This window comes from Emericellopsis atlantica (genome assembly GCF_019669845.1).
Source record: "Emericellopsis atlantica unplaced genomic scaffold F5Z01scaffold_10, whole genome shotgun sequence".
Lineage (NCBI taxonomy): Eukaryota > Fungi > Ascomycota > Sordariomycetes > Hypocreales > Bionectriaceae > Emericellopsis > Emericellopsis atlantica.
The window spans coordinates 433,961-460,941 of NW_025764712.1; the positions used below are offsets into that span (position 1 = coordinate 433,961).

Sequence of the window (26,981 nt, forward strand, 5' to 3'; positions counted from 1 at the left end):
CGAACGAGATCACCCGAGGCTCTCTCTTGGATGGCAACATTGATCGAGCAAGATCTCGAAGGGATTGGACATGAGAGAAGCATCAAGCTTCCTATATTAGTGAGGACTCAGGGGTAGCTCCTTAAGAGTTCCAGATTTGATGCCATAGTCTCGGGTATATACATTTCGCTTTGATTGAATCTTCACCGTGCCACTATTTGAACCGTACTCACGTCCAATGTCTCGGTGTCTACAATGACAATCTCCTTGGACTGCGCAAACGAGGGGACTGTGATGAGCCGCACAGACTGGTCGTCAGGTCCATGAATGACGCGGGTGCCGAATTCAGGCTGGTTGCCCACAAAGTACAGATGCGGACAGGTCTTGATCACAAAGGGATCGTCGTCCTGAAAAGGGTAGCTCCCTAGAGAGAAGAGTCAGTCATCTGTCTGGACGCACGTGTCCGATGGAAGCACTTACACAATGTGTCCGGTGCTGTGGGGGCAACGCAGCGCCAACGACACATGGCCTCCATCATGCTCAGCCGGTCATCGCTCTCGACATACTTGAACACGTCGTCTACATTCTGCCCACCCGTGCCCAGCATCCGCCAGCCGTCGACTTCAGCCTCCCATGGGTTGGTCGTCGTGTCGAACCAGCCAGGCTCCTTTGACCCAGGGACTTGGGCGTACGCTCTCGCCGTGGGGAACATGGCTGCGTGGATGGGCTGTTGTGGATAACTGGCGTTGGCAGGATCCTGGGCGCCCGGCATGAGGGTGACGGGGATCGTAGGCAACAGCTCGCTGAGGAACTCGTCGAAGAGTTGTGATGGTAGGGCGTTGTACGCGCTTGCGTCGTAACCGTACTTCTTGGCTCCTTTCTTCTCCGGCTGCTCGTCGGCTTGCGCGGCGTCTATGGAGTCGCCCGCTATGATAAGTCTGCTGATCTGGGAGACATCGGACTGCCCTTGTGGACCGAGGGCCTCGCCGAGCAGATACTCGAGCAAAAGGTTGAGCTCAAGGCCGTGCGAGGCGTCAGAAGCGGAGAATGACAGCCCCGAGACAATGGCGATTTTGCTGCCAGCGCCTTGTGACGAGTCGGCCATCTCCTCGTCCTCATCTTTCTTTACCGGCTTTGTGAGCTTCCAGCGCTCGGGCTGAGGCGGAAGGTTTGGAAGTTGGATATCGACAATCTCGAGGTCGCCGTTTGTGTTCTCCGTGCCCATAACCGCAATGATACACCCCGTCACGAGATCGACCGTCTTCAGAAGGTCGCCAGCCAATCGAATCCGACCCGAGTCGTCCTCCAGCATGATCTCGTTCTCTTCTGGGTTGGAAAAGTATTTCTCTGGGACCACGGGCGCCGAGATCCATCGCTAGGTTCGGTCAGTACGTATTCAAGCGGCTGTCTGCATGTGCACGCAGGGCATGACCTACGTCTTTCGACACATCTTCCAGGATATCGGGCTTGAGTGGCATGGCCATGAAAATTGTCCCGACGACCCAGCACAGCTCGCCCTGCTTCACGTCCAGTACACGATCGACTCGCTTCGCCTCCTCGCCTGCGACCACCGTCCCACTCCATTCGGCTTCTGCTACTTCTTCGACGGCGGGTCGGATTTTGGTGAGGCGCAGAAAGTACATGTCGCCATACTGCTGTTGGTATGACCGACCTTTGTCGAGTTTGTACGTTGAGAGTGGCTTGTAAGTTGATGCTGGTCGGGTCTGGACTGTGTGTGCCGAGTTACTGGAAGCTGTTAGCGAGGGTGATTTGACATGGACGCGAAAGGGCAAACTTGCGATGGCTGTGACAGCAGAGTGTCTGCCACGTCCTCGAGCTTGACCATCTTGGCTCAAATTTGCCCTGGGTATTGTACGAGTGGCTCCTTGGATAGATGAGGCTGATGGCAAGGAAGCCAGAGCTTCAGACGCGTTGACGCGTGCTGCCACATTTTGGCGTAAAGTGGCTGGGACCCACTCATGTTGGCGGGGCGCACCTTCCCTAGCTGTGAGAGCTCGACCCCACTAACCCGTTAGCGGGATAGATGGAGGGGCACCGCTTCATCCGTCAGCGTCCTGCATAATGACTCGATGATTTCCAGGTTCATTCGTTGTACATATGTATTAACTGGCTCCGTACGCTTCCTACGCAGTCTTACAATCTTCACCTCACTCAATTACCCCCTGAAAAACGCCATTGAGACACTCACCATGCCCAAGCCCGTCCAGCCCCCTCGTGTCGAGGTGAACAACCTCTCCTACACCTTTCCCGACTACTCGACGGGTATCAGCAACATCTCCATTGACGTCCCGCCACGATCGCGAACCCTACTTATCGGTGCCAATGGTGCTGGAAAGACGACTCTTCTTCGCCTGCTCGCAGGCAAACGTCTCGCGCCTGCCAAGACCATCTCCATCTGCGGCGTCGACCCCTTCCAAGACAGTCTCGAGGGCGTCACCTACCTGGGCCTGGAATGGGTTCTCAACCCCATCGTGAGGACAGACATTGGCGTCAACGAGCTGCTCAGTTCCGTGGGCGGCGATGCCTACCCCGAGAGGCGGGAGGAGCTGGTGGCTCTGCTGGACATTGACACAAACTGGCGCATGCACGCCGTCTCGGACGGCGAGCGTCGTCGCGTGCAGCTCGCCATGGGTCTCGTCCGTCCCTGGACGATCCTCCTCCTCGACGAGATCACGGTCGACCTCGACGTCCTGTCGCGCGCCGAGTTCCTCAACTGGCTGAAGCGCGAGACGGAGCTGCGCGAATGCACGATTGTGTACGCCACGCACATTCTGGACAACCTCGCCGGCTGGCCCACGCACCTCGTGCACATGCACATGGGCACCATCAAGGAGTGGGACGAGGCGGACAAGATGCTCGCCACGGTCGATGCCACGGTCGGCACCACCGGCAACAGCCGTCTCGGCGAGCTGGTCATGGGCTGGCTGAGGGAGGACCTCAAGGAGCGCGGCCCGCGCAGTCAGGGTCGGCATGGCACCGAGGGCAAGACCTACGGCTTTGGTGGCATGCAGCTCGGCGGCTACGGTGATGAGTCGAAGCAGTTCAAGAAGTGAACAGATTCAATAAGGCACGGGGAAAGGAGGGCACTCAACTGCATTTGCAAGGCGTATTACGGGACGGAAGAAGGAGACCTACAACTTCAACGATGCAAGGCGTTCTGGCGGGACTCAACACTGCATACTGGGCGAGCGTTTTTCAACATATAGGGATGAGGTACTGTGATCTTGGCTTCATCTGGCCAAAGGGCCTTCGCACTGTCAATTTCGACAGGCTGAACAATATCTAGGTAGCATCGAGAAAAGCACAACAAGATCTGACATCTATTGCGACGACCTCTGAAGACTAGTGCTCCTCTCGCCTGTCTTACCGTCCATGAGGTTCTTGAGCACGGTCATGGTGCACTTGAGCAAGTCCGCTATCCCCGGCAGCCCCTTGTCGGACAGCGAGTTGAGCACACTGACACGATAATCCTGCCACCCCATGCTCAAGCCGCCCGACGTGGCCAGCTTTGCCAAGCTAGCCTGCGTGACGGGCCCAGCATGCCGTGTTGCCAGCAGTCGACCTCTGTCTAGCTCAGCGTCTTCCAATTCTCGGAATCTCTGTATGCTCTGAAGGCAAAGGGTAGGGGCGAGGGACAGGCCACAAATGGACTCCAGGCCAAAGTTCCGGTTAACTCGCATCAGATACGCTGACAGGGCGTCGACTGTAGGCGAAGGGAGCAGGCAACCGTGCGCGTTGGCTTCCGTCGAGCTGAAGGCACGCGTGCGCCACAGACAATTGCATATGTCCATAAGATAGCCATTGTATGTGTTGAGGTATGCGCGATCGTACGGACCAGATTGCGTAGGGTCGTCGGAGCGAGCGCGCTCCATAATGGCCGTCTCGAAGCCCTGCTTGAAGCAGGAAAGCACATGGCAGAGCCGCGACGTATCGGCCAAAGAGCCGCTGAAGAACAGCGAGTAGATGACAGGCGACGGTGGCATTTCGATCCGAAGGTGGCTGCGGAGCGAGCTGTGCGTGACCATGTGGGCGAATTCTTCGTAGAAATCGAGGACTTGGGAGCTGGTCGTGACAGTGGGCGAGGCTTGGAGCATGATGGAGCTGATGGTGTTCATGTGACTGACGAGAGCTTGGATGGTCTTCTTGGCATGCTTTGGTATGGCTTCGCTGGAGAGAAGCAGTGACTTCCAGTGCCGTAGTATCTGAGTGTACAGGTCGACTAAGGAGTGTTGTAGCTCGGGGTGATGAGTACCCAATGCCGTCTCGAGGGGTCCGAACAAGTGTTTATAGAGTTCTACCACAGTCAGTGGTCACCGCTCGCCGTCGTTGATGCATGTTGACCTACCCTTGAATTCTTGAAGAGGCGTGAAGGCGAGAATGTCGAGAAGGACGTCGACTCGGCCTGTGCCTCCCCACACGGGGAAGAATTGTGCGAAAAAGTTCAGCAGGATCGGCGGGATAGCCTAGTCAGATGTCAAAAAGTGCATTCCCAGAGCAAGAATCGAGTGCGCATACCTTGGTCTGCGTCACGAAATCTCGCACGACCTCCAGGAGCTCCCACAGTGAAGCCTCGTCAGCCGCGCCATGCATTACCTCTTGCAAAGCCGCCTGTAGCCAGTAGACGATGCGCTGGTGCGCCTCATCGTGAGGCCTCAGGAGCAACAGCTTCTGAAGCAACGGATCAGCGAGGACTGCAACGAGCTGATTGGGGAGCTCCAGCTTTTCGAGGCTGTCCGCTAGTCCTTTGGCAGTTTCAACTTCCTCGAGCGTCACTGAATTCTGTTACTGTTAGCGATGGGCTGAGATCTCCTTGTGGGGGACAACTGACCTCGCCTGCCAGAGATGTATGCACGGCTGGAATGGCCTTGTCGGACCGCACACGACCAAGCGGCTTGTTGACGCGGAAGCCGTCGCGCGTGACGGTCGCAGTGTCTACTAATCGATGTAGATGCGCATCCTGAACCTCGTTTAAGTGCCCCCGCCACGAAGTATCAGGGTGCTTTCACAGGCTGTCAGCACAAGCTCCCCTCCCAGTCTTCGGACGATGTAGTTGGTACCTTGAACGCGGAGGCCCTGCCCCGGACCGCTTCTCCCACGATGACCTCGGGATAGTAGTCTTTGTATACTCGGAGCAACCCGATGAGGCTGGGGTCGTTGCCTGCCTTGCGCGCCAAGTCAAGGCTAGAATTCTTAGTTTAGTGGTAACCACGTAGAGATAGTCGCTGTGACCTACAGGGCCTGTATCCGGAAAGGCTTCACATGTTTGCGTCGCGTGATGAGTGCGAGAAGGTGGGCGAGCTGGGGTCTTGTTGCCGCGGTATCAAGCAACGAGAACAAGACATGGTAGCTCTGTGAAAGAACCTGAGGGGTCTCCAGGGTACGGTACACCAGTATGAGCCACCGCACGAGTGCAGCCTGTATGTTGAGAGAGGCCTTGAACCGCCCTTGCCCTAGACAAGCGACCACCCTGATCACGACGTGGCGTGAGACTTTGGTGGCAGGGTAGAGGTTGCGTATGAGGGCATTCAGGCTCCCCTGGTCGAGATGATTCGGCCGCGTGATGAGATCGATGAGCTTGTCTAGGGCATCAGGCAGGACGCCCCGTTCGTAGGCTGCTGAATTGAGACGCGCAACAGTGGGCTTGATGTCTGTGAGGCGCGCCTTGGGTGTCAATTTGGCGGCGTCGACGACATCTTGGATTAACCGATTGAGCTCTTCGTCGACGGCGTTATCCTCCATCTTGAAGGGTTCGACCAAGATATATTATTTAGAGTGGTGTCGTTGTGAGTAGTGAATGGTACCAAGTATCACAGACGCGTTGATGATCATCCCAGTTGAGGTGAGTTAAAGTGGGTCCATCAACATCAACGTCGAAAAGTAAGAAACTCTGTGGTCATTTTGTGGCAAGAACAGGCGCATTTGCAGTATGTTATCTTCTGTCATTCAGGGGTCTGCCCCGTAATTGTGTACGGCTAGCCTGGTCACATTGCTACTCTAGATGCGCGGTGCGGTGGTATGTTCGAGTGACGATGGATCATGTGGTGGTCGAACAAGAAACAAAAGACTTTTGGCTTTTCCATGACATGCCGTGCTCGTAAAACTCCCTGGTACGCCATTTGCTCTTCGTGTCCGGGATATCATAAAGCAAGGAGAAGAAACACAAAATCAAGATCGTCGTACACATCGCCACGTCGTAACTTCCGTCATGTCCATTTTGAAAAGTCGACCGCATCAGCGTTCAAGTCAGAGCCTGACTGTTGCTGCGCCGCGCCGCTTGGACCGTTGCCCACCTCGGTGTCGGCTGAGGTCGCCGAACCAGAGAGCATGGACGACCGGTGGGACGTCTGCTCACTGGTACTCGTGAAGAAGGTGGCCACGCTTGTTCGGCGAAGACTGGTGAAGCTGTCGCGCACGCTGCTGCTGGGTCGTGAATTGTCCGCGACCTGCTGCGCCTGTTGCGCCTGTAGTTGCGGATACTGCTGTGCTGCACCACTGCCGCCGCCAGAGGCATTGGGAGGCGGCGAGGGCGATAGATGATGTGCGCTGTGCGAGTGCATCGCGGCTTTCGGGGCGTACTTTTCGCGCAGTCGTTTGATTTCGCGAAGACGAGCGCGCCATGAACTGACATATTCACCCCCGCGGGCTTGCCAAACCAGTGAGAAGACAGAGGCGTTCAAGGCTACAAGACGGATGAACTCGGGCAGCGCCTTGAGAGACACCATCTTGACCTCTGAGGCTGGCGAAATCTCGGGGAAGCCAGGCTTGCTCATGACTTGGACCCGATAAAAAGGCTGCTCCTTACGCTCCGCCCGTCGAGCTTCGCGCGCAGCGATGAAAGAAGCCCTGGATGCTGGCGTAATCACAATGTTGACGTAGTTGAACTGACTCGGAAAGGTGTCAAACTTGAAGGGTAGCCCAGAATCGTTGTAGATGATGTTGACAAAGTCGTTTCCAATGTGGCGCTTCTTCATGGACAGCTGGGGGTCATTCTGCAGGTTTGTGGGCATCTGTGTCGTGACGTGGAAGACAATCTCAGTGAGGCGGTCGCGCCACGCATAGGCGTATTCGCCGTCCATGTCCATCTCGCGATCCAACCCTTGCGTGTTGAACGTCGCGCCCTTGAGCTTGACCAGCGTGCCCAGTTGGTTGAGGAACTCGTGGTAGTCGCTGCTACCCGAAACATTCGACAGAATCTCCACCTCGTCCGTCTGGCCCTCGCCGATGTAGATGACGCCTACCTTGTGCCCATCTACAGTAGGGTTGCGGTCCATGACTCGGAGCATTCGATCGGTAGCCTCGTCGTCGGGCAAGATAATGGGGCGCGCCACGTCGCAGGACTGGGGGATGGAAGACATGAGCTGAATCATGAGGTGGCTGGGGAGCACCACGTTGGTCGGCACCTGCCCATCTCTACCAAACTCGGGCTGATTACCGGTCTGGTGCAATGGTGCAGGCCGCAATGCCTCGCGTACCATGTACGTCGAGGTTCCTGACGGCTGCCGCTTGGTCACCTCGGCCCATCCGGTTCGTGTGGACTGCTTGATGGCAACAATGCTGTTGCCAACCAGCCATCGCTTGGTGACCAGTTCTCCCATACGCTGCGAGGTGAACTTGGGGTCTTCCCCTGACTCGTTAATGTCTGCGTACGTCACCCGTTGCATAAAGTCAATGGCAATCAGCGCCTGCTCCTCTCCCATGGTCCCGGAGCCATCGACGTCATTGAATAGTTTTCGTGCAATGGCCCCGACATGCGTGGCCCGGTCAGGGAGCTTCAACGCGAGGAACCAAAAGAGGATGACGTGGTACCCAAGTGCATACACATATTGGGGCAGGTCATCAGCGGCGTTGGGGTGAGCGAGATCAACTCCTGGGCCCGAGCCACCAGCTGGTGTCGTAGGCTCACTCGACGCCGGTGCCTTTGGCGCGCGTCGCTTGTCTCTGGCAGACTCGAGATATCGAAAGCATATACCGAAAACTGTTCGATACTCGTCTTCCCGAAAGTTGACATAGACGTCGTGGAGTTTGCTCAGACACGCCAGGAATTCGAGGATGTGGATGGACACATGGGGTTGTGTAATGATGGCCGCCATCTGGTTGAGCATCTGTCCCAGACTCTTGCTGACTGACAGCGGAAGCTCGTGGCAGCAAATAGTAAGACCGTGAATGCAGCATGGAGCCGTGCGTTCCCACGCTGAAATGCCGTGAACGAACGTCTTGACAATGTCGTCCTCTTCGCTCTTCTTGAAGTTGTCGTGATAGCTGAGGATCATTGTGAGACTGTGGAAGAGGCAAATCGCCACATCTGCCCGACGCAGGCCGGACGTGTTTGGGGGCTCGTTGAAGCTGTTCGACCTCACCTGCTCACAGATGTGTTTCCGCAAATCTTGCACCTGCTTCAGCGCATCCTTGAACACCGCGTGGTTGCTGAGTTGCGAGGGTAGATGGACAAGAACGAAGCTGTAGATCTCCCAGTCGCTGCCTCTCAGCATGGCCAAGACGCATTCAAGCCAGGCTGGCATGTCTAGAACATAGGTGCTCGGGTTCTGGTCGCCATCGCTCTCCTCCTCGCCCTCTCCGCTATCTTGGTGAGATACGAGGAATTGACTGATCAATTTGGGAATATCACCAGGTATGGCGTCGGGGTCGGGGAGCGCCCACAACTGACGGTAGCTACTAGCAGTGGACTTCGAATTGCTTCCCTGCTTGGCCTTATCCGACACTTGACCTTGGCTGAACGAGATGCCCCTGGAGGATCGAGTGAGCCCTCCATGATCGCTGCGTGACGTTCGCAACGTGCCGGCGGCTTCGTTGGCTTGCTTCTTGGCTAAAGATGCTTCCGTACGGCAGAGAATTGGCGCCAGGAAGTTGGTCTCGAGCTCCTTTGTGAGGTAGATCTTGTTTGCCCAGTCAGCCCTGATGCGAAACAGCAACTTCATGGCTGTGAGCCGAGCATCTTGTTCGGATTGCGGAGACCTCGCAATCTGCAAGAGCGCGTTGTACAACTTCTGGCTCTTGACACCGTCCGAATTCATTACGGCTACGAACATTTGGACGTAGCCTTTTGTAACCACATTCGATGGCGACTGTCCCGGCAATGGGTGTGACTTGTCGCGCTCGCCAAAGGCTACGCCACCCAAGACTGGCGGGGCGATGGGTGACTGCAATCGGTCATTATCTACCACCCCTCGTAAGGCTCCAAGAACGTGGTCGAACAGGTCTTCTTCACAGGGCGAGACAATGGACACCATGAGTGATATCACGGCTTCCAAGACGAGGACATCGGATTCTTCTGTGACCTCTTTGAGCACACTCTTGGCCAATTTAGGTACTGAATCCCGCTCCGCATCCTCAGCAATGAGATCGAGAATCTCGTAGGCGTCCATGATAGTCCTGAGCGCCTTGAGTCTGGTTTCTGACGATCGCTCGCGGTTGCCGAAGAATACCACAAGGACAAGGTCCAGGTTGTCTTCCCACTCGAGGTCGGCCGGCGAGCAACACCGGAACTCTTGGAAGTAGTCAAGCACAGCACAGGCAGTGGAGTCGGGCAGTAAGGGATGAACGCTGACGAAGAATCTGATAATGGTTTGCCGGGGCAGATAGTCCTTGGTCTTCTGTGTAATCACCTCCTCAAGCCGAGTCACTAGCTGCACCAGCTCCAACACAACAGGGTCTTCTGACCGGTCTTCAGAAAAATAGCTGCGATTTCGGGTCTTCTCGGGGTCAACGTTGGTCTTGTGTGCGCATTGCGTCGCAACCGCGAGCACAGACGACCAGTCCTCGTCCACGACTAGATGATGCAGTCCACCCGCACCATCCTCGAACAAGGAGTTGACAACCTGTAGTAAAGCGAGATATACCTTTGAAGAATTTGTAGCTTCCACAGCCGCCGATAGGCCGTCCGCCAGCAGCGCGTAGGGCACAGCAGGGTAGCCCTTTTCAGAACTCTTGGAGAGCAGGTTTCGCAACACGGCCAACGCGCCCCTGATCTCGCGGGTCATATCTCGATCTTTCGACGACTCGGGTGTCAAGCCTCGCAGCACGTCCAGCAAGATGCGGACCGTGGCTTGGCCATTGTGGGATTTGAATAAGTTGGACAGCGTGCGCCACGCGTCTTTTTGTAGAGCAGTGACCAGACAGTAGATGGAGCTCAGGACCTGCACACATCCCTTTAGCTTGTCGTTGGGAATCGAGCCAAAGGTAACAATAGCATCGAGCACGGAAATACACGCTCGTAGGTCGTCTTCCACGCTCGTGCTCATGCATATATCCAGCAAGCCGTCGATCATGCGTGCCAAAGATACCTCGTCTGCATTCTTGAAGCTGAACTTGATGACGTCCATGATGAAGGCGAAGAGCTGCGCAAAGTTTTTCTCTTCGCCTAGAACCGCGGTCCTACTCCTAGTGGACGAGCGACTGCCCCGTGCTGTTGAGGCATCTCGACGGGCGTTTCGTACCGCCTCATAGGCTTCCGAAAGCCATCTCGTCAGGAGAGGCAACAGGTCGTAGTCAAAGCCATCCAATACACGCCCACTCTGAGTCAGGTCGACTAGTGCCGCAAGCTGAAGGTGGAAATCCTCAGAGCTGGCTGGAGCTGCCAGTGTCTGGAAGTACTCCTTGCGCTCCAGGTCGGTCGATGACCCATGCTTGACGCACTCTGTCAAGAGCCCCCATCCCGCTATACGCGCTGCAGGCGGCTTGGTCGGCTCAATGAGGTCCTTGGCGGCGTACCAAATGTCCAGGACAGGATGTAATGGGTATTCGGATATGGCGTACTTGAGGGTGTGGGCCGCAGCGATGCGCTCGTTGGGAGCACCATTCTTCAGAAGCTCAAAGGAGTCCATGGCGTGATTCGGCCCTCGTGACGAGTTCATGTTGTTGGTCGAGATGGCATGGGCCGTATCCGCCACTGGCAAGGCAATGGAGGAAGATGAGGACGATAGTGGCAGAGAGCGATTCGACTTGGATGAAGTCAAGCCGCGAAACACATTGGCCAGAGCCCCGGAGCGTGATGTATCGGGAGAAGAGGGTTCATCTCCGCCTGGGGGTGACATGTGCTCGGACTCTGCCGTGTATCAAGAGAAGACAAGACGGAGACCGACGCATCCACCCAACACAAGAGGATCCTATAACGCTGCGATGATTCGGAGAAAGTCCGAGGTCCTCCCACCATGCGCTTGTATTTATTTGGACCTCTTCTAGTTCTCAAAGCGACCGAGTCTCCTCGCTGAGGTTGGGAGGTGTGCGACTTGCGATGTGGGCAGTTCGCTTCTCGTTGTCGATATGTTCAATTGCGGTAGGCTAGGGATTCTATTCGCTCGCACCCAGGGCCGGGTTAGGTGAGTTCGTTTGGTATGTCGAGCACATTGGGTTTCGACCAAAGATGTTCAGCAGGGCGCGCCAGTCTATCAAAGCGCCGTCAGTGCAAACGCGAGGATGAGTTTCTTGGGTATGAAGTTGGTTGGCAAAAGCATGGGCAAGGTGAAGGATCGGGGCCAGGTGACGGGCGTATCGAAACCATTGCGGCTAGCGGGGGTGCAGACAACGCCAAATGGGGGTTAGCCTTGCCGAGACATGTCTCGAGCAGCTCCAGCTGAGATTGTTGCGCAGAGCGAAGCCAGCTGGAGCAGAAGAGGCACTTCCATCTTCTCTCGCTGCTCCCTTAAAGCCTCGTTGTGACGACTTGGAGCTGTTCTAGGCTTGACTGTCGTGGCAGACAAGCTCATTCATTACGATGATCGAGCCTAGGTACTCGTAGCCAGTCCATTTGTGAACGACTTGAGGCTCCTGCCCCCCACCTTACAGCCTCGTTTTGACTTGGTCCCAGCAGTCGTTCAGTCACGCGAGTCACTTTTCTCGACAGGCTGAACAGAAAATCAAAGACCCTCATGATATCGGTGAATGAAATAGCTGATATGAGCCCCAAAAAAGCCAATCACCAGTCTTCGGATGACGACGCTGAACCTCAACATCAGGGACGAAAAGTCACAAATCCTGGGAGCTCTTATCGATAGAATTGTAGACAATATTGGACAGCTCATGGGCCGATCTACAGCATGGTTGTCCGAAGCTGATGAGAACACCAAGTGGTCTATGACCATGCCATGCCTGTCAATATCACGAGCGATGCCATGTGCAGCTTGTAATTTATCAAAATATTTCGATCTTTTTAGGTTGGCGAGCAGGCATGCTCAGCGCCAGATCCAATGCCACGCAGATGACTTGACAAAACTGTCCGCTATAGCGCCACTAGCGACCCACACCTGCAAATGCAGCAGTGCTCAGGCTCAAAGTCGACGTGCAGCTTCCAAGGCGCTCGCTCCACTCACTTCCATCCGAGTCGACGTCTCTCACAAAGCCCATCCCCACGTCCGTCGTTCTCCTCCGCCGACACCTTCCTGCCGCCAATTCTCTTCTATCCTCTCACACCCCAGCAGTTCCAATCATGGCCGCCGACATTGGACAGATCTCGCAATTACTCAACGCGACTCTCGACCCAGCACAACATCGCAAAGGTGGGATGTCCTCACCTGGCGGTTGCCCCGCGATCTATCGACACAACATGAACGCTAACAAGTAAACAACAACAGCCGAAGCCGCCTTGAAGCAAGAATCTGCGAAGCCACACTATTCCCTCGCTCTCCTGAATATCGTCAACTCCGAAAGCCTTCCTCTCAACACCAGGCTCTCTGCTGCTCTTGCCTTCAAAAACTTCATCCGTCTCAATTACGTGGTACGACCGCCAACCCACTTGACAGCGACGTCGCGAATGCTAACAGCGAGTACGTAGGACGAGGAGGGCAACTACAAACTTCCGCAAGATGAGGTCGCGACAATCAAGGAACGCCTGATTGGGCTGATGATTGCATCGCCATCGAATATTCAGTCACAGCTTGGAGATGCGATCAGCGTCATTGCTGATTCGGATTTCTGGAGAAGATGGGAAACACTCACGCAAGACCTGGTCAGCCGCTTCTCGACCACCGACCCGAAGCCAAACATTGGTGTCCTCGAAGTTGCACACTCGATCTTCTCGCGATGGAGGCCTCTCTTCAGAACCGATGAGCTGTACATGGAGATCAACCATGTGATTGAAACATTTGGCCAGCCCTTTGTCCAACTACTTGTGGTACGTCCGGTGTTGTCGATTGACAGGGTGATGCTCACAAGTCCACGCAGGCTACGGATGCGAAGATCACCGAAAATGCGAGTGACAAGGCCGCCCTCCACGGCTGGTTCGAAACACTAGATCTACAGATCAAGATCATTTATGACATGTCATGTCACGATATCCCTCCCATTTTCGACGAGAACCTGGGCAGTATTTCCGAACTCCTCCACAAGTACCTCGTCTACAACAATCCTTTGCTCCAGACTGATGACGAAGCCGAGACCAGCATCGTCGACACGACCAAGGCAAACATCTGCGAACTTCTCCAGCTTCTCACCACCAAGTACGACGAAGACTTCTCTAAGTACTGCAAGCCGTTCATCACAAGCGCGTGGGATCTCTTGTCGAATGTCGGAACGGAGACAAAGTATGACACATTGGTGAGCAAGGCGCTACAATTCCTGACGGGTGTTGCCAAAACGAAGGATCATTCCGAGTTATTCAACAACGAAGATGTTCTCAACCAGATAGTGTCAAAGGTTGTCATTCCCAATGTCACCTTGCGCGAGTCTGACGAGGAGATGTTTGAGGACGAGCCAATCGAGTTCATTCGTCGGGATCTGGAGGGCTCCGACTCGGACTCGAGGCGAAAAGCAGCCACCGACTTCCTTCGTGAATTGCAGGCCAAATTTGAAGGCCCTGTCACGACTGTGGTGTCTACTTACATCAACCAGTACCTCAGCCAAGGGGCTACGGACTGGAAGGCCAAGGATACGGCGATCTACCTGTTCCTTTCGATTGCTGTCAAGGGCGCTGTCACCGCCAGCATGGGTGCCAAGACAGTGAACCCCTTGGTGAACGTACTCGAGTTCTTCGAGCAGCGCATCGCATCAGACCTCGTGGGTGACGTGCACCCCATCTCCAAGGTCGACGCTATCAAATACCTCTACACTTTCCGCAGCCAGCTGTCCAGGGAGCAGTGGAAGCAAGCTTTCGGCCCGCTTGTTCAGAACCTCAACTCGGATAACTACGTCGTCTACACGTATGCTGCCATCACAGTTGAACGTGTTCTTTTCTTGGTGGACGACAACGGCAGCCCTGTCTTCCCTCGGACAGAAATTGAGCCGTTCGCAAAGGACCTACTGGACCACCTTTTCAAGCTAATTGAGAAGGATACAAACCCCGCCAAGCTTCAAGAGAACGAGTTCCTGATGCGCTGTGTGATGCGTATTCTGATTGTTATCAAGGACGGCGCACAGCCTCTTATTGACAGCGTACTGACACATCTCATTCTCATTACAAATGTGATGAAGCAAAACCCCAGTAACCCTCGCTTCTACTACTATCATTTCGAGGCGATCGGTGCGCTTGTCCGCCACTGCGCGGCGAACAGCGCAACCACCTTCAACCAGAAGCTGTGGGAGCCCTTCCACCAGATCCTGATGGAAGATGTTTCTGGTAAGTTTGGACCTTGGTCGGGACGGAAAGCAGTTACTCATTGTGCGTGCAGAATTCATGCCGTACGTATTCCAGGTACTTGCTCAGCTACTTGAGTCAAGCCCTGCAGACACCATCTCCGACAACTACAAGTCCCTGCTGGAGCCGTTATTGAACACCGAGCTCTGGAAGACTCGCGGAAATGTACCAGCTTGCACGCGACTCCTTTCTGCGTTGGTCCCGAAGACCGGCAAGGCCGTTGTTGAGAACGGAAAAATCGAGCCCATTCTTGGTATCTTTCAGATGCTCTTGAGTGGTAAAAAGTCAGAGTTGTATGCCTTTGATGTTCTGGACTCGCTCGTCAAGAGCTTCGAACCGTAAGTTGCCTTACAAGCATCCTCAATAACGATGTGTCTGACCAAGCCATTAGCACCGTCATCAATCAGTACTTTACTACAATCTTGCAGCTGATCTACACAAAGCTACAAGGCTCGCCATCCGAGTCACTCAAGCTTCGCTTTGCTCGTTTCTTCCATCTCGTCAGCGCACGCCTCGAGGCTGGATATGGCGCCGACTACTTCATTGGTCAGTCTGATCAAGTAGACGCCAATGCGTTCAAGAGCCTTTATCCCGCGTTCGTCTTGCAAGAGACACCCAAGGTTGTGCGCCCTGTCGATCGCAAACTTGCCGTCATCTCCTTCACCAAGATCCTGTGCGACTCTGAACGCTTTGGCAAGGAATTCGCCAAGGGGTGGGGCAACACATGTCGTTTCTTCCTGGACCTGCTCGCCAACCCGCCGACTGTGTCCTCCACTGGGGGTGACGAGCTGATTGCGGAGGCAGATGTGGACGACATTGGCTTCGGCATGTCATTCACGGCCCTCAACACGTGCAAGCCTTTGGCGAGGGATGACTTCCCCCACATTGTCAATGTCGTGACTTGGGTCAAGGAGTACATGGTGGCCGCGAACCAGCGCCATCACGGCGCGGTTGAGAGGTGCATTGGCGAGAGGTTGACGCCAGAGCAGCAGCAGGCCATCACGAAGTACATCAACTAGGATGGGCCGGTCGGGTATGATGGGGAGGTCCGATTAAGGGGCCGTTGTTCAGAGTAAGGGCAATACCAGGAGTCGCGTCTATTTTTTTCGAGGGACCAAAAGGATCAGTCACACATTGTTAAGACACAAAAAGCATAGCGGTTTGGTGGACAGCAGGTAGGTAGGTAGGTAGGTATGTGAGTCATTTACATGATGAATACATCCTGCGTATATTGGGCAGCTATCCAAGATTTGAGTTGAGGTTTTCCCTATGTGGACGTCTTCTTCCTCCGTGGCATCGTAAGCCCAATCGGTGCAGATGCATGCCAAATGTCGTGAGGTGAGTGAACAACCGACCCCAAGTCGGGAATAATAATGGTAAGAAAAAGCCAAGAAGAAGAAAGGTAAAGGCGTGATCGCATCGTCTGCCGTCGTATATCGCCATGTTCGTGAGCGGTCGTCGTCAAATGTCGAAACACCGTGTGGTATCAGGAAAAGAAAAGTCGAACGGAATCGTACAAACGTAAAAAAGTGAGGCTCTGATCCTGCCTCGCAGGAAAAGGGAGGGGGTATGTCATTAAGCTTGGTGCAGAACAAGAAAATAAAAGGGAGTCGTGCGTCTCTGGCGCGAGACAGATTAATCGTGTCGGTCTATGACAATGATGGTGATGAGGATGACCAGGGGTTCCAACCAGGAATGCCGTTGCATAGTAGTCGTCGATACATCGGTCACATCAGAAGAATCCTCCTTCCGTGGGCACGACGATGCCAAGGTTGTTGCGCCAGCTGCAGCGATTCTCCGGCGGTATATCGTCGCCGCTGCGTATTCGATCTCGAGAGGGCGCGTGGCCAGAGAGTGATGGTCTCAACGTCGTCCTTGGGCTGGGTGATGATGCATTGACATCGGTCTCGTGGATACTCCCCCGGCTAGCGTTCGTCTGGACCATCAATAAGCTACTGGTGCTCGACAGACGTTTGGTGAATTCGGTGAAACTCAACCTTTTGGTGGTGGAACTCGACTGGCGAGGGGTGGTGTCCTCCGACGCGTGGCTGGCCAGGTCCGCACTGAAGGACGAAGGAAGGTACTGCGTGCTCTGCGCCCGCTGGGCATCACGACGCATCTTATCGTGCGCCGTGTGCGGCCGCGCGGGTGGTGCATGAGCCAGCGGCACGGCTGCCTCGGAATGGAAGGAGATGGGGTTCCTGGCGATACCTGGCCGGGGTGAGCTGGGAGAGTCGGTAGGGTCAAGCCGGCCCGTCAAGTGTTGAAGAGCACGCTTGGTCGAGGGTGTCATGAGAGGCGCTGCGCCAGGCGCCTGGAGGTCAGAGAAGTTGCCGTCGTCCGAGTCAGTATCATCCTCGTCGCGGGCCTCGGGATCTGATTCGGAGCTATCGTCAGCTTCGAATGTACTGCGCAGCTGACCTTGTTGGGCCTGTGCCCGAGAGGCCATCTGTCTTTGCTGCCTCCTGTCTTCAGCCTCACGCATGAGTGCATCAAACCGAGCGACGGAGCTGAGTTTCTCCTCGCCAGGGACCTCAGCAGCCTTGCCATGCTGGTGCCGCATGACAAAAGCCCGGTCGAGGATAGTCTCACGAGGTCCAGGTGGTGAGCTGGACTCGGCTATGGACGGCGGTTGCATGTGCGAACTGAGGCTTCCCCGTCCATGGTGCGGTGAGCTCACAGACTCACGCCCCTGCGCCATAGTCCAGCCACCAAAGTCGCCGTGGCCGTCGCCTGTAGTGTTCACCGGCGAAGGCAGGTCGGTGGGGAGCACAGTGGTATAGTGTTGGCCACCGATGCTGTAGTTGGCCATTTGCTGGATCGGATAGTTGCTCGACGGGGAGGAGACGTCGCTTCTCTTTGACCTCAAGCTTGGTGAGCCCGAGCTGAATGTCAAGGGACGCTCGCGGGTCCCTGTGGAATAGCTAGCCGTCGACGCTGAGTTTTGCAATGCGCGGTTCGCCATGCGGTTCCCACCACTGTTTGGACGGGCGAAGTAGTCCACGTTGTCGAAAGGCCTCGGGGAGAACGCTTGTGTGGACGAGGTGGGAGTGATCGGACTGTCCTCGGGGCTCATGGGAGTCTTGAGCGCCATGATAAATCTGGCCCATTCATGCAACGAAGGGGTCTGCTCGTCGGGTGGTATACGGAACCAGAGCATCGGGTTGCTTGGCTCTTTGCCTGTCGGTATGAAGCCGGCACGACTCGATCGTCTTTTGCGTTCGCGGTCGACCAGAGTGATGAGAAGAGTAGGCAGTACTGGGCCTTGTTTCCGGTGCGCGACGGTCTGGACTTGACATTCGAGGATTGAGCTGACGGGCCATTGCTGATAAGCCTCTGTGTCTTCCTGCGATTCACCTATTAGTCGACTGGTCGGCGCGGCCCGGTAGGTCCGGCAGTGTAACTGAGTGGCATACCTTTGACTTGAAGAGGGAGATGTAATATTCCTCTGATTGCGGGCGAGGCGGAGGCGGAGGCGGTTGCTTGCTGCTCGAGCTCACGATGCGCGAGGTTGTCATGATCTGGGAGTAGCTTGCGCTTGGCTGATGTTCGCGGACCAGAGCAGGTCGTCGACCGACGTGCACAAATCGTGACTGTTGCGAAGGAGTTAGGACTATACGGTACGGACGCGCAGCACCGTCTGGGGGTGCCATACCTTCCACACTGCTCGATTGAGGATCTGCCCTCGGTCCGGAGGGACCATGAGCCATCCTTGGAGGCTGTCCATGTTTGCGATGTTGAGGCGAGAGAGAGCCTGGCGGGTCGGGAGAGGGATGGCGAGGGGCGGTGGTGATGCGCGAGTCAGCGAAGCATGCTTGTGACGCTCAGTTTTCAAGAGCCGTTTCTCTCGTTCTCTTGTTCTCTTGATCGGATGTTTGTGGCTGTCCTTGCTGGCGTTTCGATCCTGCGACCGGTTGCAGTGTTGCGGCAGGCCTGCCGTGCCCTCTGACGCTCGAACTTTGCGTTGTCGGTGTCGCCGTTGGAATGATGGCTGTCTGTCTGTGTGGGTGCCGCCAGATTCTTCGAGTACTAAGTACGTCTACCCTTGGTAGTAGGTACTAGTACTTGTGACGGAGGGCACCTTCCTTGAGATGCAAGCCCACGGAGATGTTTGATTGACCTAAACGGCGGCAAGGCAGGCGCAGCGCAGCGAGACGGACGACGGACGACTGGAGGTCGGAAGATGGAAAGGATGAGAAGGGTAAAAAGTAATCACCAGTACCTTGCGTTAGGCGGAGGCCAGTACTGTAAGCTAGTAGTGGTCGATGCGCAGCAGGCAATTTGGAGGTATTAATCAATTACACATATTTAGGAGACGATTGAATGAACAGGAGAGAGATATTATGGAGCACTGAGCCAAGCAAACAGGCTGATGCTCTCGTGGGTCTCGCTCCAGTCGTTGTGCCGAACTAGACTAGACTGACTTTGAGCTGCAGCGTGCTGTTGCAGGCTTGCAGGCCCAGCCGGCTCAGCAGGCAAGGGTTTGTTGCTTTCGAGAGTCAAGTGTTTGATGAACCTGTGCGACCAGCCGCTGGAGCCCTGGCCCTGATCCCGGTCCTGTTTATCTCAACTGTCACGGACGCACAGCGAGCTCTTTGGGTCACAGGCATACCAGTCAAAACTGGAACTGGAGCTTGTGCGACAGAGGATTGGATATGGCAATATGAGATTGGAGTGGCCGAATGTGAAGGTACAATGTGCTGTAATACGCCGCGGACGGCCCACCCACCTTGCCAGGGGGTATCCAGTCCTCTCGGGTTGTGGCTCAGGAGGTGAGATATCCCGTTCACTGTAGCAATACCTGCGCATTATTATACCGGTAGTACCTAGGTAGCTAATCTCGCCCCTCCAGTTCGCGCAAGCAGTGTCTAAAGTCCACAGCTGCCTGGACTATGAATAATTGTTCCGCTTGACATTACGTACCTTACCTAGCGGACTGAGTTGTTGGCGACGGGAGTGAAGGAGCACAAGTTGTGAAGTCGCCGGCGCCCTGAATGGTGGATCTAATTGTGCAGGAGACGAGATTGACGCGGCGACGCCCAGCACCCTGCAGACAATGACGCTGTGCAAACTACAGCATCCCAGTCAAAATCCCACAGCTCCAGTCGGTCAGCCTGTTGTGGGAAAGGCCCAAACGTGTTTCAACAAAGGCTCAACCCAACTCACCTCGCAGGGGCTGGTGCCCTCCTGCGTCGTCCTCAAACAGGTGCGTGCGGGCAGTCCAGCTGGCCTAACAGACCAGGGTGCTGTGCTGACTTGACGAAAATAACAACCCTGCCGGTACTTGGGGCATTTTCCTCCGTCGTTTGTTCATCCTCCGGTTGTTTGTTCATTCTGGGACAGGGGTTGGCCAGCGCACTTCTCAACTCTCTGCGAGAGCGAAATCTTGAAGCACCTCAAGACAGAAGACCGGGGCCCCGTGTCGACAGTGATCGTCATAATAATTATCGAGCGCGATTACCCGTACGGATGCTGGATTGATCGAGTTACAAATGACACTCCCACAATGGGGGTCGAGCACACTTTTAAGGTCCTCGCTGCGGAATATGTACCCCAGCCAGCGGCGGGGTTTGACAGCGGTTCGAGCACGACGCCGTCGCTCACTGGTGCCCATGGTAGGCGGTAGTATTCCGCACTGGTACCAGGTTATTTATTCTACAAGGGGCATTCATGGATTTCATAATGTTGAAGATCGGGTACGTAGGTACGTGGTGCACTACCAGGGCAGAGAGGTCCGACCTCGAATGACACTTTCCACACTGACGACCTCTTAGCCTAACGTTGATTACTTGCAAGTCTCAGTCTCGCCAGCTAGCGATTCAGTGAACCTGCGCTTGCGGCCTAATTAGAATGAGTGGGAACCTTTTTTTGTCTTCGTATTCACGATTTCAACTTCAAGGGGCCTTTGAGCCTGCGGGCCGGCCTCTAAAGCCGCACGCTAAAGCAAGGCACCAGACGGGTCAAGGACGCCATTGCATCTGCCCCCAAGGCAAGGCCCAAGGCAACCAACAACCCGCCACGCCCATGTGGTCGCCCTGACGGACGCTGCGAGGCTAAAGCACCTCATCGTCCCGACTTCATTGGGTCACGAGTGCAGAAGAAACAAGCACAAATTATACACCACCATTTGATCCGTGCCGTCTGCTAGACTAGTCTAGCTGGTCGCCGGTGCAGCACTGCAGAGTGACATGGCATCCAGCCATTGACGCCAACGCGCCGCCCACCACAACTCACGGTCACAGAAGCAAGACTGTCGTTGGTCTTGGCCCTGAGTCGTGTCCGGCCGGGAGGGATCGTTTTTTGGGGTCCGATGCAGCGGTGAGCCACCAGACGGGCGGACTGACCACCGGAATTGGTTCACCCGCGCCGAAGCCTGAGGGTGGGTGGTGGACCAACCGTATCTGTGAAACAGTTCACCGCAAGCACTCGTCTGTGAGGGTCATTGACTCTGTATGGAGGTGTGGGTGAGCTGTTGATCAACAAGAGGCCTAGGACTTTGTTGTTGCTTTTTCGAGCACATGCTGGCAGCTGATCAGCTAAGTTAAAGCCTAGCAGCCGGCCTAGCGGCTTCGTGGCGTCTGGAACGAAATGACCGATTTCCATTTCCTCTCGAGTGCAGCCCAGACCTTTCAGAATCGGGGTCTAATAGATGGGGTGGTGGGGGAGAAATGCACTGCTGCCCGCAAAGGACTGGAGAGCTAACTTGCGTACCTTAGATACATTCGCGATTTCCATCTTCGTTCCAAGGAATTCAGGGGCAAGCTTGGTCTTCCCCACCTGTTGAACTAATAGTCCGCAGAGTGCCTTACCGAACCATCTCCAATGCCTAATGCCTTTTAGGTAATTGGATGAGCGACGCAAGAGCTGGTCAGTGCGTGTGTACTAGTCAATTGCTCTTTTTGAAGGCTAGGAAGACGTGAGTTGTACAATATTAAATCAACCATGAAAGAATGCATCAGGAGAGTGAACCCCTAGCAGCCACCCGTCGACAATCATATCACGCTAACTTGGAACAATCTGCCCGAAATGGACGGCCCGCCGCGTCTATCGCGGTCCGTCCCAGAGTCATACGGTCAATTCGATTTCGGGTCCGCAGCGGTATTATATTTGCCCTCTTCATGAATCATAAGTGGTGTGTGAGGGGCGCTGGTGCTGCGCCAGATGTGCCTCATCCAGCAACGTGAAGTTACTAGTCCAGGTGCGCCCAGTCCTAAAAGGCAACTTGCAACCAAGATTAACGGTCAATAGTATTTTCTGGGCTCCAACTCATTCCCTGCTTCTCCCAATTCCAAGCCAATATTTGTTAGGCTTGTGCTGCACTGCGCGATGCCCCCTCAGGGGTCATGACTCTTGGCCCCCCCCCCCACCCAGCCCCTCCTCGCGCGATCTGGTGGACATACGTACAGCATCATGCATGCGCAGTAGTATTCCCCACACGATCTCCTTATCATCATGGATCATGGCTCGGGCAGGCATGCGTGGTTTGCGGTTAAAAGCCTCCATGTTGTGCGAGCAACATGTGGGTGAATCCCAACTCGGCCACGATCTACTGTTGCACATAATCTCCCCGATCTTTTCCAAGAAGCAATGATGAACCGCGCCGGTAGCAACTAAAGAGGTTCTCATTGACAATCGCTGTTTGGTGTTACAAGCGTTGAGCTTGGAGACTGGCTGAAGCAAAGCCTGAGGGTAGAGCCATCGAGTCACTTGTTGAAATGGATGTTGGCCAAGGATGACCTCAAATCCACTGAAGCTGCGCCCCCTGCTGCCCCTTTTGGTCGAACTTGAGGGGATTCATTATCAAGCTTGGTGGATGCTCGCAAGCCACTTTTCCAAGATCGCCAGCGCTTCATGAAAGAGAGGCATGCAGACCCCGTCCCTAATTAATGTTTCCAGGCCTTCTGCTGCCGTGCTGCTGCAAGCCGTCACGTGTGGCTGCTTCCAGCCCTTGGCATGCTTCGGTTCGTGTTGTAGCCGAAGGCTCAGTATCAGGTATTATTGCCCCCTAGATGATAGTGCCTGCCGATAATACGCTCGCCATCGGTATGGTGGCAGCCGCCGACGTCGCCCTGGTCCAGTGCTGCAGCCGCAATACCTACCAATTCTCTTGACATCTTGCACAGTGGCATACCCGTTACATGCTCGGCAATTCTTCAAGCGCCGAGAAACGTGTATAAAAAAAAACCATGCTTGCATTGTGAGTCCGAGGGGTGCTGTCCACTGCGTGCGTGGAGCAGTATGTCCCTCTCTCTGTGAGTTACGCATGTTACCAGTCTAAACAGATATGACGAGACCCAGTCCAACGCCGTGATCAATCCCAAGCAAGCCCTACCAGCCATAATAAACGCCATCGGTGAATGCCCTGTATACCTGATACAATACTCGCTCTGCTTGCGCCTTGTCCAAATTGTGCCAGTCCGCCGTCCTGGGTGGGCTTCGAGGCTGTCCATCCGTCCTTCCTTCAGCAGACGAGTCAAGTGCTGGGTCGGATTCCACATTCCGCGGTCCATGTCCGTCGAGCAAGGCCGATGTTCTGACCATGGAGCCCCTAGGTCTCTGGTCGAGGTATCCCGCTGTAGGGCTCGCCTTGTCGGAGGGCCGCTGCCCGGGTCGCATCCGCCCAACTAGATATTCATGTTAGTTACCGGACCAACAACCAGTGCAGAGACCAAACTCACATCTTGACCCTCCCGTCGTCACTGCATGATGCGAACATGCTCGGGTCGTCAGGCTTCCACGCCACAGAGTTGCTCCGCTTCGCGTGGCCAGGAATGGTCTCGACGAGCTCCCCGAGTTCCTTGTGCCAGATGTATACGTATCCGTCCTCGCTACCGCTCAAGACGAAACTCTCGTGCGCACCGCCGAGCGTGCACCGCACTATATATTCGTCGGCGAGCGTGTGTCCTTTGTACTTCTGCACGACCGTGCTGGTGTACAGGTCGATGAGCTGGGCCTCCCCCCCGCCAGTCATATTCACCAGGAGATGTCTCGAGTCCGCACAGACACAGACCGAGCCCGGGCGGCCTTTAAGATCCAGCTGGTAGTCTTGCTCTCGAGTCGTGGCGTTGAACACGTGTATGCTGCGCTTGTCATCCATAGCAACGATCCAGCGTCCATCAGGCGAGCCGCACATGTCTTGGACGCGAAGGTCGCGCCGGTTCCAGTTGGTTTCGCGGGAACCCTCCAGTTCCACGGTAACGATACTAGCGGCGGGATCCAGAGTGCCCACCACAAGGGACTTGCCATCGAGCGACCAGACACAACTGCTGACTGGCTCATTGTACCTCCTGGTCTGGAGGATGGAAACGCCATCCTGCGGCTCGTCAGCCTCCCACACTCCAGCCAGTACGAAGGCAGGACTCACCGCCAATCTGTAGACACGCAGGTACTTGTCCTGTAAGCAAATGGCTATCTTACTGCTGTCGGGGCTCCAGGCAATGTTGCCGACGCCTTCGTTGCCTCTCGCTGCCTCTCGAGCAAAGTCTCTGGTGTCCACGGTCAAGACAGCATTGAAGTCTTGATCCCACACAACCACCTTTCGCTGGCCGCAGGCCGCCAATGACTTTCCATCAGGAGACCATTTCACGTGCCAGGCTTCACCGTCCAGGTCATGCAAGTCCAAAGCAATGTGACGTGGGAAACGCTCCGGTGGGCAGGAATGGTTGTGATAAAGGGTTGGTGTATTGGGATCCGTGTGGAACAGGCACGAATCAAGCTGCTGGCGCTTGAAAGACTGCAAGACCTGTCCTAGACGGCCCTCGGGTAGCATCACGGAAGGAGATATGCTTTCTGGTAGGGGGTTAACGCACGGTAGCCTGGGAGGAGCTCAAAACAAACTTACTGCAAATGTTGGAGAGTAGCTCGCTCCGCGACGTGCCCTTAGCACCGTCCCACTGAGCCCTGCTCTTCACTTCGTCTGCCGACGTGGTCAAAAGCAGGCTCGATAAGAAGTTTGTAGTAGCAATGTTGCTGGACAAGGGTGTCAGCTCAGAGCGAAGGACATGCAAGGCCCCGGGCGTGTCTCCAGCTTCGAGAAGCTCGAGATATTTCTGCTTCTTGAGGCGGAACCTCATCGTCTTGCGGTCAGCGCCTTTCGCGAGGACCAGTCCATTCCCGTCACCGCCAGCCCCATCGGTGTCTACGGCACCTTCCAGCAGCGCACCTTCCAGCAGCTCGTCAGCCTCATCCCAGAGTCCGTCCATAATGGCGCTCTTGAGGTTTGAAACAGTGGGGCTCTCCAGCTGGAAGCCGCTGGTTCTGCTGACGTCGGCGGCCGCCTCTGTGTACCCCATGTCATCCAGGGCCTGGATGATGAGCCGCGTGACCTCTTCCGCATCGTGACCGTGGTACTTTCTAGGCCTGTGGTGACGATCCAGCCCCCCACTGACGCCGTTAGAGCTGGTGGCGGCGGCGGCGGAGGCGCCATTCAGCGTTGTGTTTGCTGACCCGGAGCCGTTAAGGATACCCTTAGTCGCCCGCGGTCGGGGATGCGCCGCAAAGTCGCCATTAGCCGGCACCGCTACATCGTCATCGCCCAGCATGGCGTCTGTCCGATCCTTGGAATGGCGGCGACGCTTGGAAGGGCTGCCTGGGCGGGAATCCTCGGTGCCGTGATGGTCGCCCTCGTCGTCGGGTGCTCGTCGTCGTCTAAGCCCGGCGACCTGCCGCGAAGGCTGGGTCACGTCAGGAGCGCCTTGACCGGTGGAAGATGCTATGTTCGCGGTTGCAGCTCGGTTCGTTGGGAGGCGGGTGCTGGGCGGGATCGGGACACTCTCGCTCGACAGAGGCTCCCCGGGTTCAGCAAGCTCGGCAGCGGGTTGCGAGGAAGGGTAGTATCTGGGGTTGTCGTTTGGCTCCAGGTCGTTCTCTCCGCGGCGTTACACCGCGGACTAATCGTTGGCGAGTTGGGATAGGTGGCTGATCCGACCTTGTGCGGTTGCAGCGGACGGGCAAGCGTTCGGATGCGGCCGGTAATCGAGCATAGGTCGTGGGCAGGCGGAGGCTTCTCGCAGTATTCGTTGATTCTCGAGAGTGCCAGGGCGTACGGGGCGATGTAAGGTTTGCTGTGTGTTGATATGTTCTCGTGAGGTAGCTTGTGACGGTTGGAAGTATGTCACAATCAGTCGCTCTGTAAGCCGGAAGCTGGACTGGATGATGAAGGTCAGTCTGGGCAGGTCAGCCTAGTGAGTTACGGTGGGTCCAACCGTGTCGTCAGACACTGGCAGTCATGAAGCAAGTACGTACCGGTGTTAGTAGGCCCTCTCCTAAACTGCAACAGTTTTCAATTGTCTGCCTCTACGACAATTCTCAACCCTGCGTGGTCTATCGGGCATGAGTGTTTCTTTGTCTCTTGGTTTACTTTTGCTTGGTATTGTTGACTGATGATACAGTGGACTGTTCAGCACTCATGCGTGATCTTATCTTTCCCCCAGTGGTGCTGCATCCCGGAGAGGGACATGGCCCGTGATGATTGGTTGACTATAACGCCTCGGCGGGTCTTCAATGCCCAAAGTGTCAGGTGCGTCAGGACCCAGCGCTCACATGGGCAACAACGCAGTTGCCAGGCCCTTCTCCAAGATCAATAGTGTGCAGGCTATTCTGTTCAGATATGTCGAAGGCTAGAAAACCGTTCCAGGTCATTCATTCTGATAACAGACAACAGTGCCCGGCAGTGTGTAGACTGGTAGTGGGCTAATCGTAGGGCGGCGGGAGAACGAACGCTGTTTCACGTGCCAATGGTCTCGAAACTGTACGAAGCTATGGTTTGATGACGAACCACATTGTTGGCCTGCACTTGCTGCACTTGCTGCAATGCGTTGGCTGTCTGTACGAGCATTGCATCTACTATTGGGACTAACACCTGACAAGCACGAGATATTAGACACGGGCAAGCTCGATTAAGTGCCTTGAAACAGGCATCATTCGGTTGAAGCCTGACCAACAGAGTGTGGACTAGGGTAGCCTGAATGGGCTGCTGAGCAGCAAACGGGCCATACCTGTAGGCTTCCATGTCCTTAGACTGTTGCCTTGAAGCGATTCTAACGAGCAGTTCGATCTGAATACCATAAATACGGTAAGATCACTTGCGTCAGCAATGGTGACGTTGCCGTCCAGGCTCCCGTTTAAAGCTACCCTTTCTGCAGGCGCAAGATTGGAAGCAAAACGAGGCGCAGCTATAAGGTCAGCCATGTGGCTGGTGCAACGGGCAGCTGGAATGCCCCACTTATGCCCCAGGGCTGCCCGAGCGACGTAACTGCCACTCTGCCAGGGTGCTGTCGGTCAGGCTAGGCTCGTGATAACGTACGCTGCCTCGCGAATCTTGGGGGGGGGGGGGGGGGGGGGGGGGGGGGGGGGCGGGGGGGGGGGGGGGGGGGGGGGGCGGGGGGGGGGGGGGGGG

General features: G+C 55.5%; 7 protein-coding genes across 7 annotated transcripts; 2 read left to right on the top strand and 5 right to left on the bottom strand.

Annotated features, from left to right (window-relative positions):
• Window positions 1–182: 182 nt before the first annotated feature.
• F5Z01DRAFT_680885 (DNA polymerase alpha/epsilon subunit B-domain-containing protein) lies at window positions 183–1,825 on the bottom strand (the record flags this gene model as incomplete). The annotated part of the gene is made up of 4 exons (XM_046265634.1): window positions 183–403; window positions 460–1,354; window positions 1,416–1,725; window positions 1,779–1,825. 4 exons carry the CDS (start codon window positions 1,823–1,825, stop codon window positions 183–185), a joined length of 1,473 nt encoding a protein of 490 aa, XP_046119260.1.
• A 364-nt stretch (window positions 1,826–2,189) lies between these two features.
• F5Z01DRAFT_620403 (P-loop containing nucleoside triphosphate hydrolase protein) lies at window positions 2,190–3,053 on the top strand (the record flags this gene model as incomplete). Its single annotated transcript, XM_046261137.1, has 1 exon — window positions 2,190–3,053. The coding sequence occupies one exon, from the start codon at window positions 2,190–2,192 to the stop codon at window positions 3,051–3,053; it is 864 nt and encodes a 287-aa protein (XP_046119261.1).
• A 133-nt stretch (window positions 3,054–3,186) lies between these two features.
• Window positions 3,187–5,874, bottom strand: F5Z01DRAFT_49150 (Mis6-domain-containing protein). Its single transcript, XM_046260185.1, has 6 exons — window positions 5,234–5,874; window positions 5,058–5,181; window positions 4,829–4,999; window positions 4,516–4,779; window positions 4,346–4,463; window positions 3,187–4,294 (listed from the first exon to the last, which is right to left on the bottom strand). Exons 1-6 carry the CDS (start codon window positions 5,737–5,739, stop codon window positions 3,321–3,323), a joined length of 2,157 nt encoding a protein of 718 aa, XP_046119262.1. The 5' UTR covers window positions 5,740–5,874; the 3' UTR covers window positions 3,187–3,320.
• Window positions 5,875–5,892: 18 nt separating this feature from the next.
• Window positions 5,893–11,470, bottom strand: F5Z01DRAFT_652846 (uncharacterized protein). Its single transcript, XM_046263306.1, has one exon. The coding sequence runs from the start codon at window positions 11,049–11,051 to the stop codon at window positions 6,204–6,206; it is 4,848 nt and encodes a 1,615-aa protein (XP_046119263.1). The 5' UTR covers window positions 11,052–11,470; the 3' UTR covers window positions 5,893–6,203.
• An 812-nt stretch (window positions 11,471–12,282) lies between these two features.
• Window positions 12,283–15,800, top strand: F5Z01DRAFT_652850 (CAS/CSE protein). The gene is made up of 6 exons (XM_046263307.1): window positions 12,283–12,512; window positions 12,588–12,730; window positions 12,788–13,126; window positions 13,177–14,566; window positions 14,619–14,922; window positions 14,976–15,800. The coding sequence occupies exons 1-6, from the start codon at window positions 12,443–12,445 to the stop codon at window positions 15,601–15,603; spliced, it is 2,874 nt and encodes a 957-aa protein (XP_046119264.1). The 5' UTR covers window positions 12,283–12,442; the 3' UTR covers window positions 15,604–15,800.
• A 78-nt stretch (window positions 15,801–15,878) lies between these two features.
• On the bottom strand, window positions 15,879–18,311 carry F5Z01DRAFT_685685 (uncharacterized protein; the record flags this gene model as incomplete). The annotated part of the gene is made up of 3 exons (XM_046265969.1): window positions 15,879–17,930; window positions 18,001–18,177; window positions 18,240–18,311. The coding sequence occupies 3 exons, from the start codon at window positions 18,309–18,311 to the stop codon at window positions 16,317–16,319; spliced, it is 1,863 nt and encodes a 620-aa protein (XP_046119265.1). The 3' UTR covers window positions 15,879–16,316.
• Window positions 18,312–23,258: 4,947 nt separating this feature from the next.
• F5Z01DRAFT_635621 (WD40-repeat-containing domain protein) lies at window positions 23,259–25,993 on the bottom strand (the record flags this gene model as incomplete). The annotated part of the gene is made up of 5 exons (XM_046262162.1): window positions 23,259–24,373; window positions 24,426–25,420; window positions 25,468–25,676; window positions 25,829–25,853; window positions 25,944–25,993. The coding sequence occupies 5 exons, from the start codon at window positions 25,991–25,993 to the stop codon at window positions 23,259–23,261; spliced, it is 2,394 nt and encodes a 797-aa protein (XP_046119266.1).
• Window positions 25,994–26,981: the final 988 nt, after the last annotated feature.

Excerpts from the sequence above, each read along its gene's own strand:
- F5Z01DRAFT_49150 (XM_046260185.1), bottom strand. The coding sequence starts at position 5,739 with ATGGAGGATAACGCCGTCGACGAAGAGCTCAATCGGTTAATCCAAGAT. Across the intron at positions 5,000-5,057 it reads GCAGGGCCTCCGCGTTCAAG|CACCCTGATACTTCGTGGCG; the intron begins GTACCAACTACA and ends AGCCTGTGAAAG. Across the intron at positions 4,464-4,515 it reads ATTTCGTGACGCAGACCAAG|GCTATCCCGCCGATCCTGCT; the intron begins GTATGCGCACTC and ends ACATCTGACTAG.
- F5Z01DRAFT_652846 (XM_046263306.1), bottom strand. The coding sequence starts at position 11,051 with ATGTCACCCCCAGGCGGAGATGAACCCTCTTCTCCCGATACATCACGC.
- F5Z01DRAFT_652850 (XM_046263307.1), top strand. The coding sequence starts at position 12,443 with ATGGCCGCCGACATTGGACAGATCTCGCAATTACTCAACGCGACTCTC. Across the intron at positions 13,127-13,176 it reads CCTTTGTCCAACTACTTGTG|GCTACGGATGCGAAGATCAC; the intron begins GTACGTCCGGTG and ends AAGTCCACGCAG. Across the intron at positions 14,923-14,975 it reads CTCGTCAAGAGCTTCGAACC|CACCGTCATCAATCAGTACT; the intron begins GTAAGTTGCCTT and ends CCAAGCCATTAG.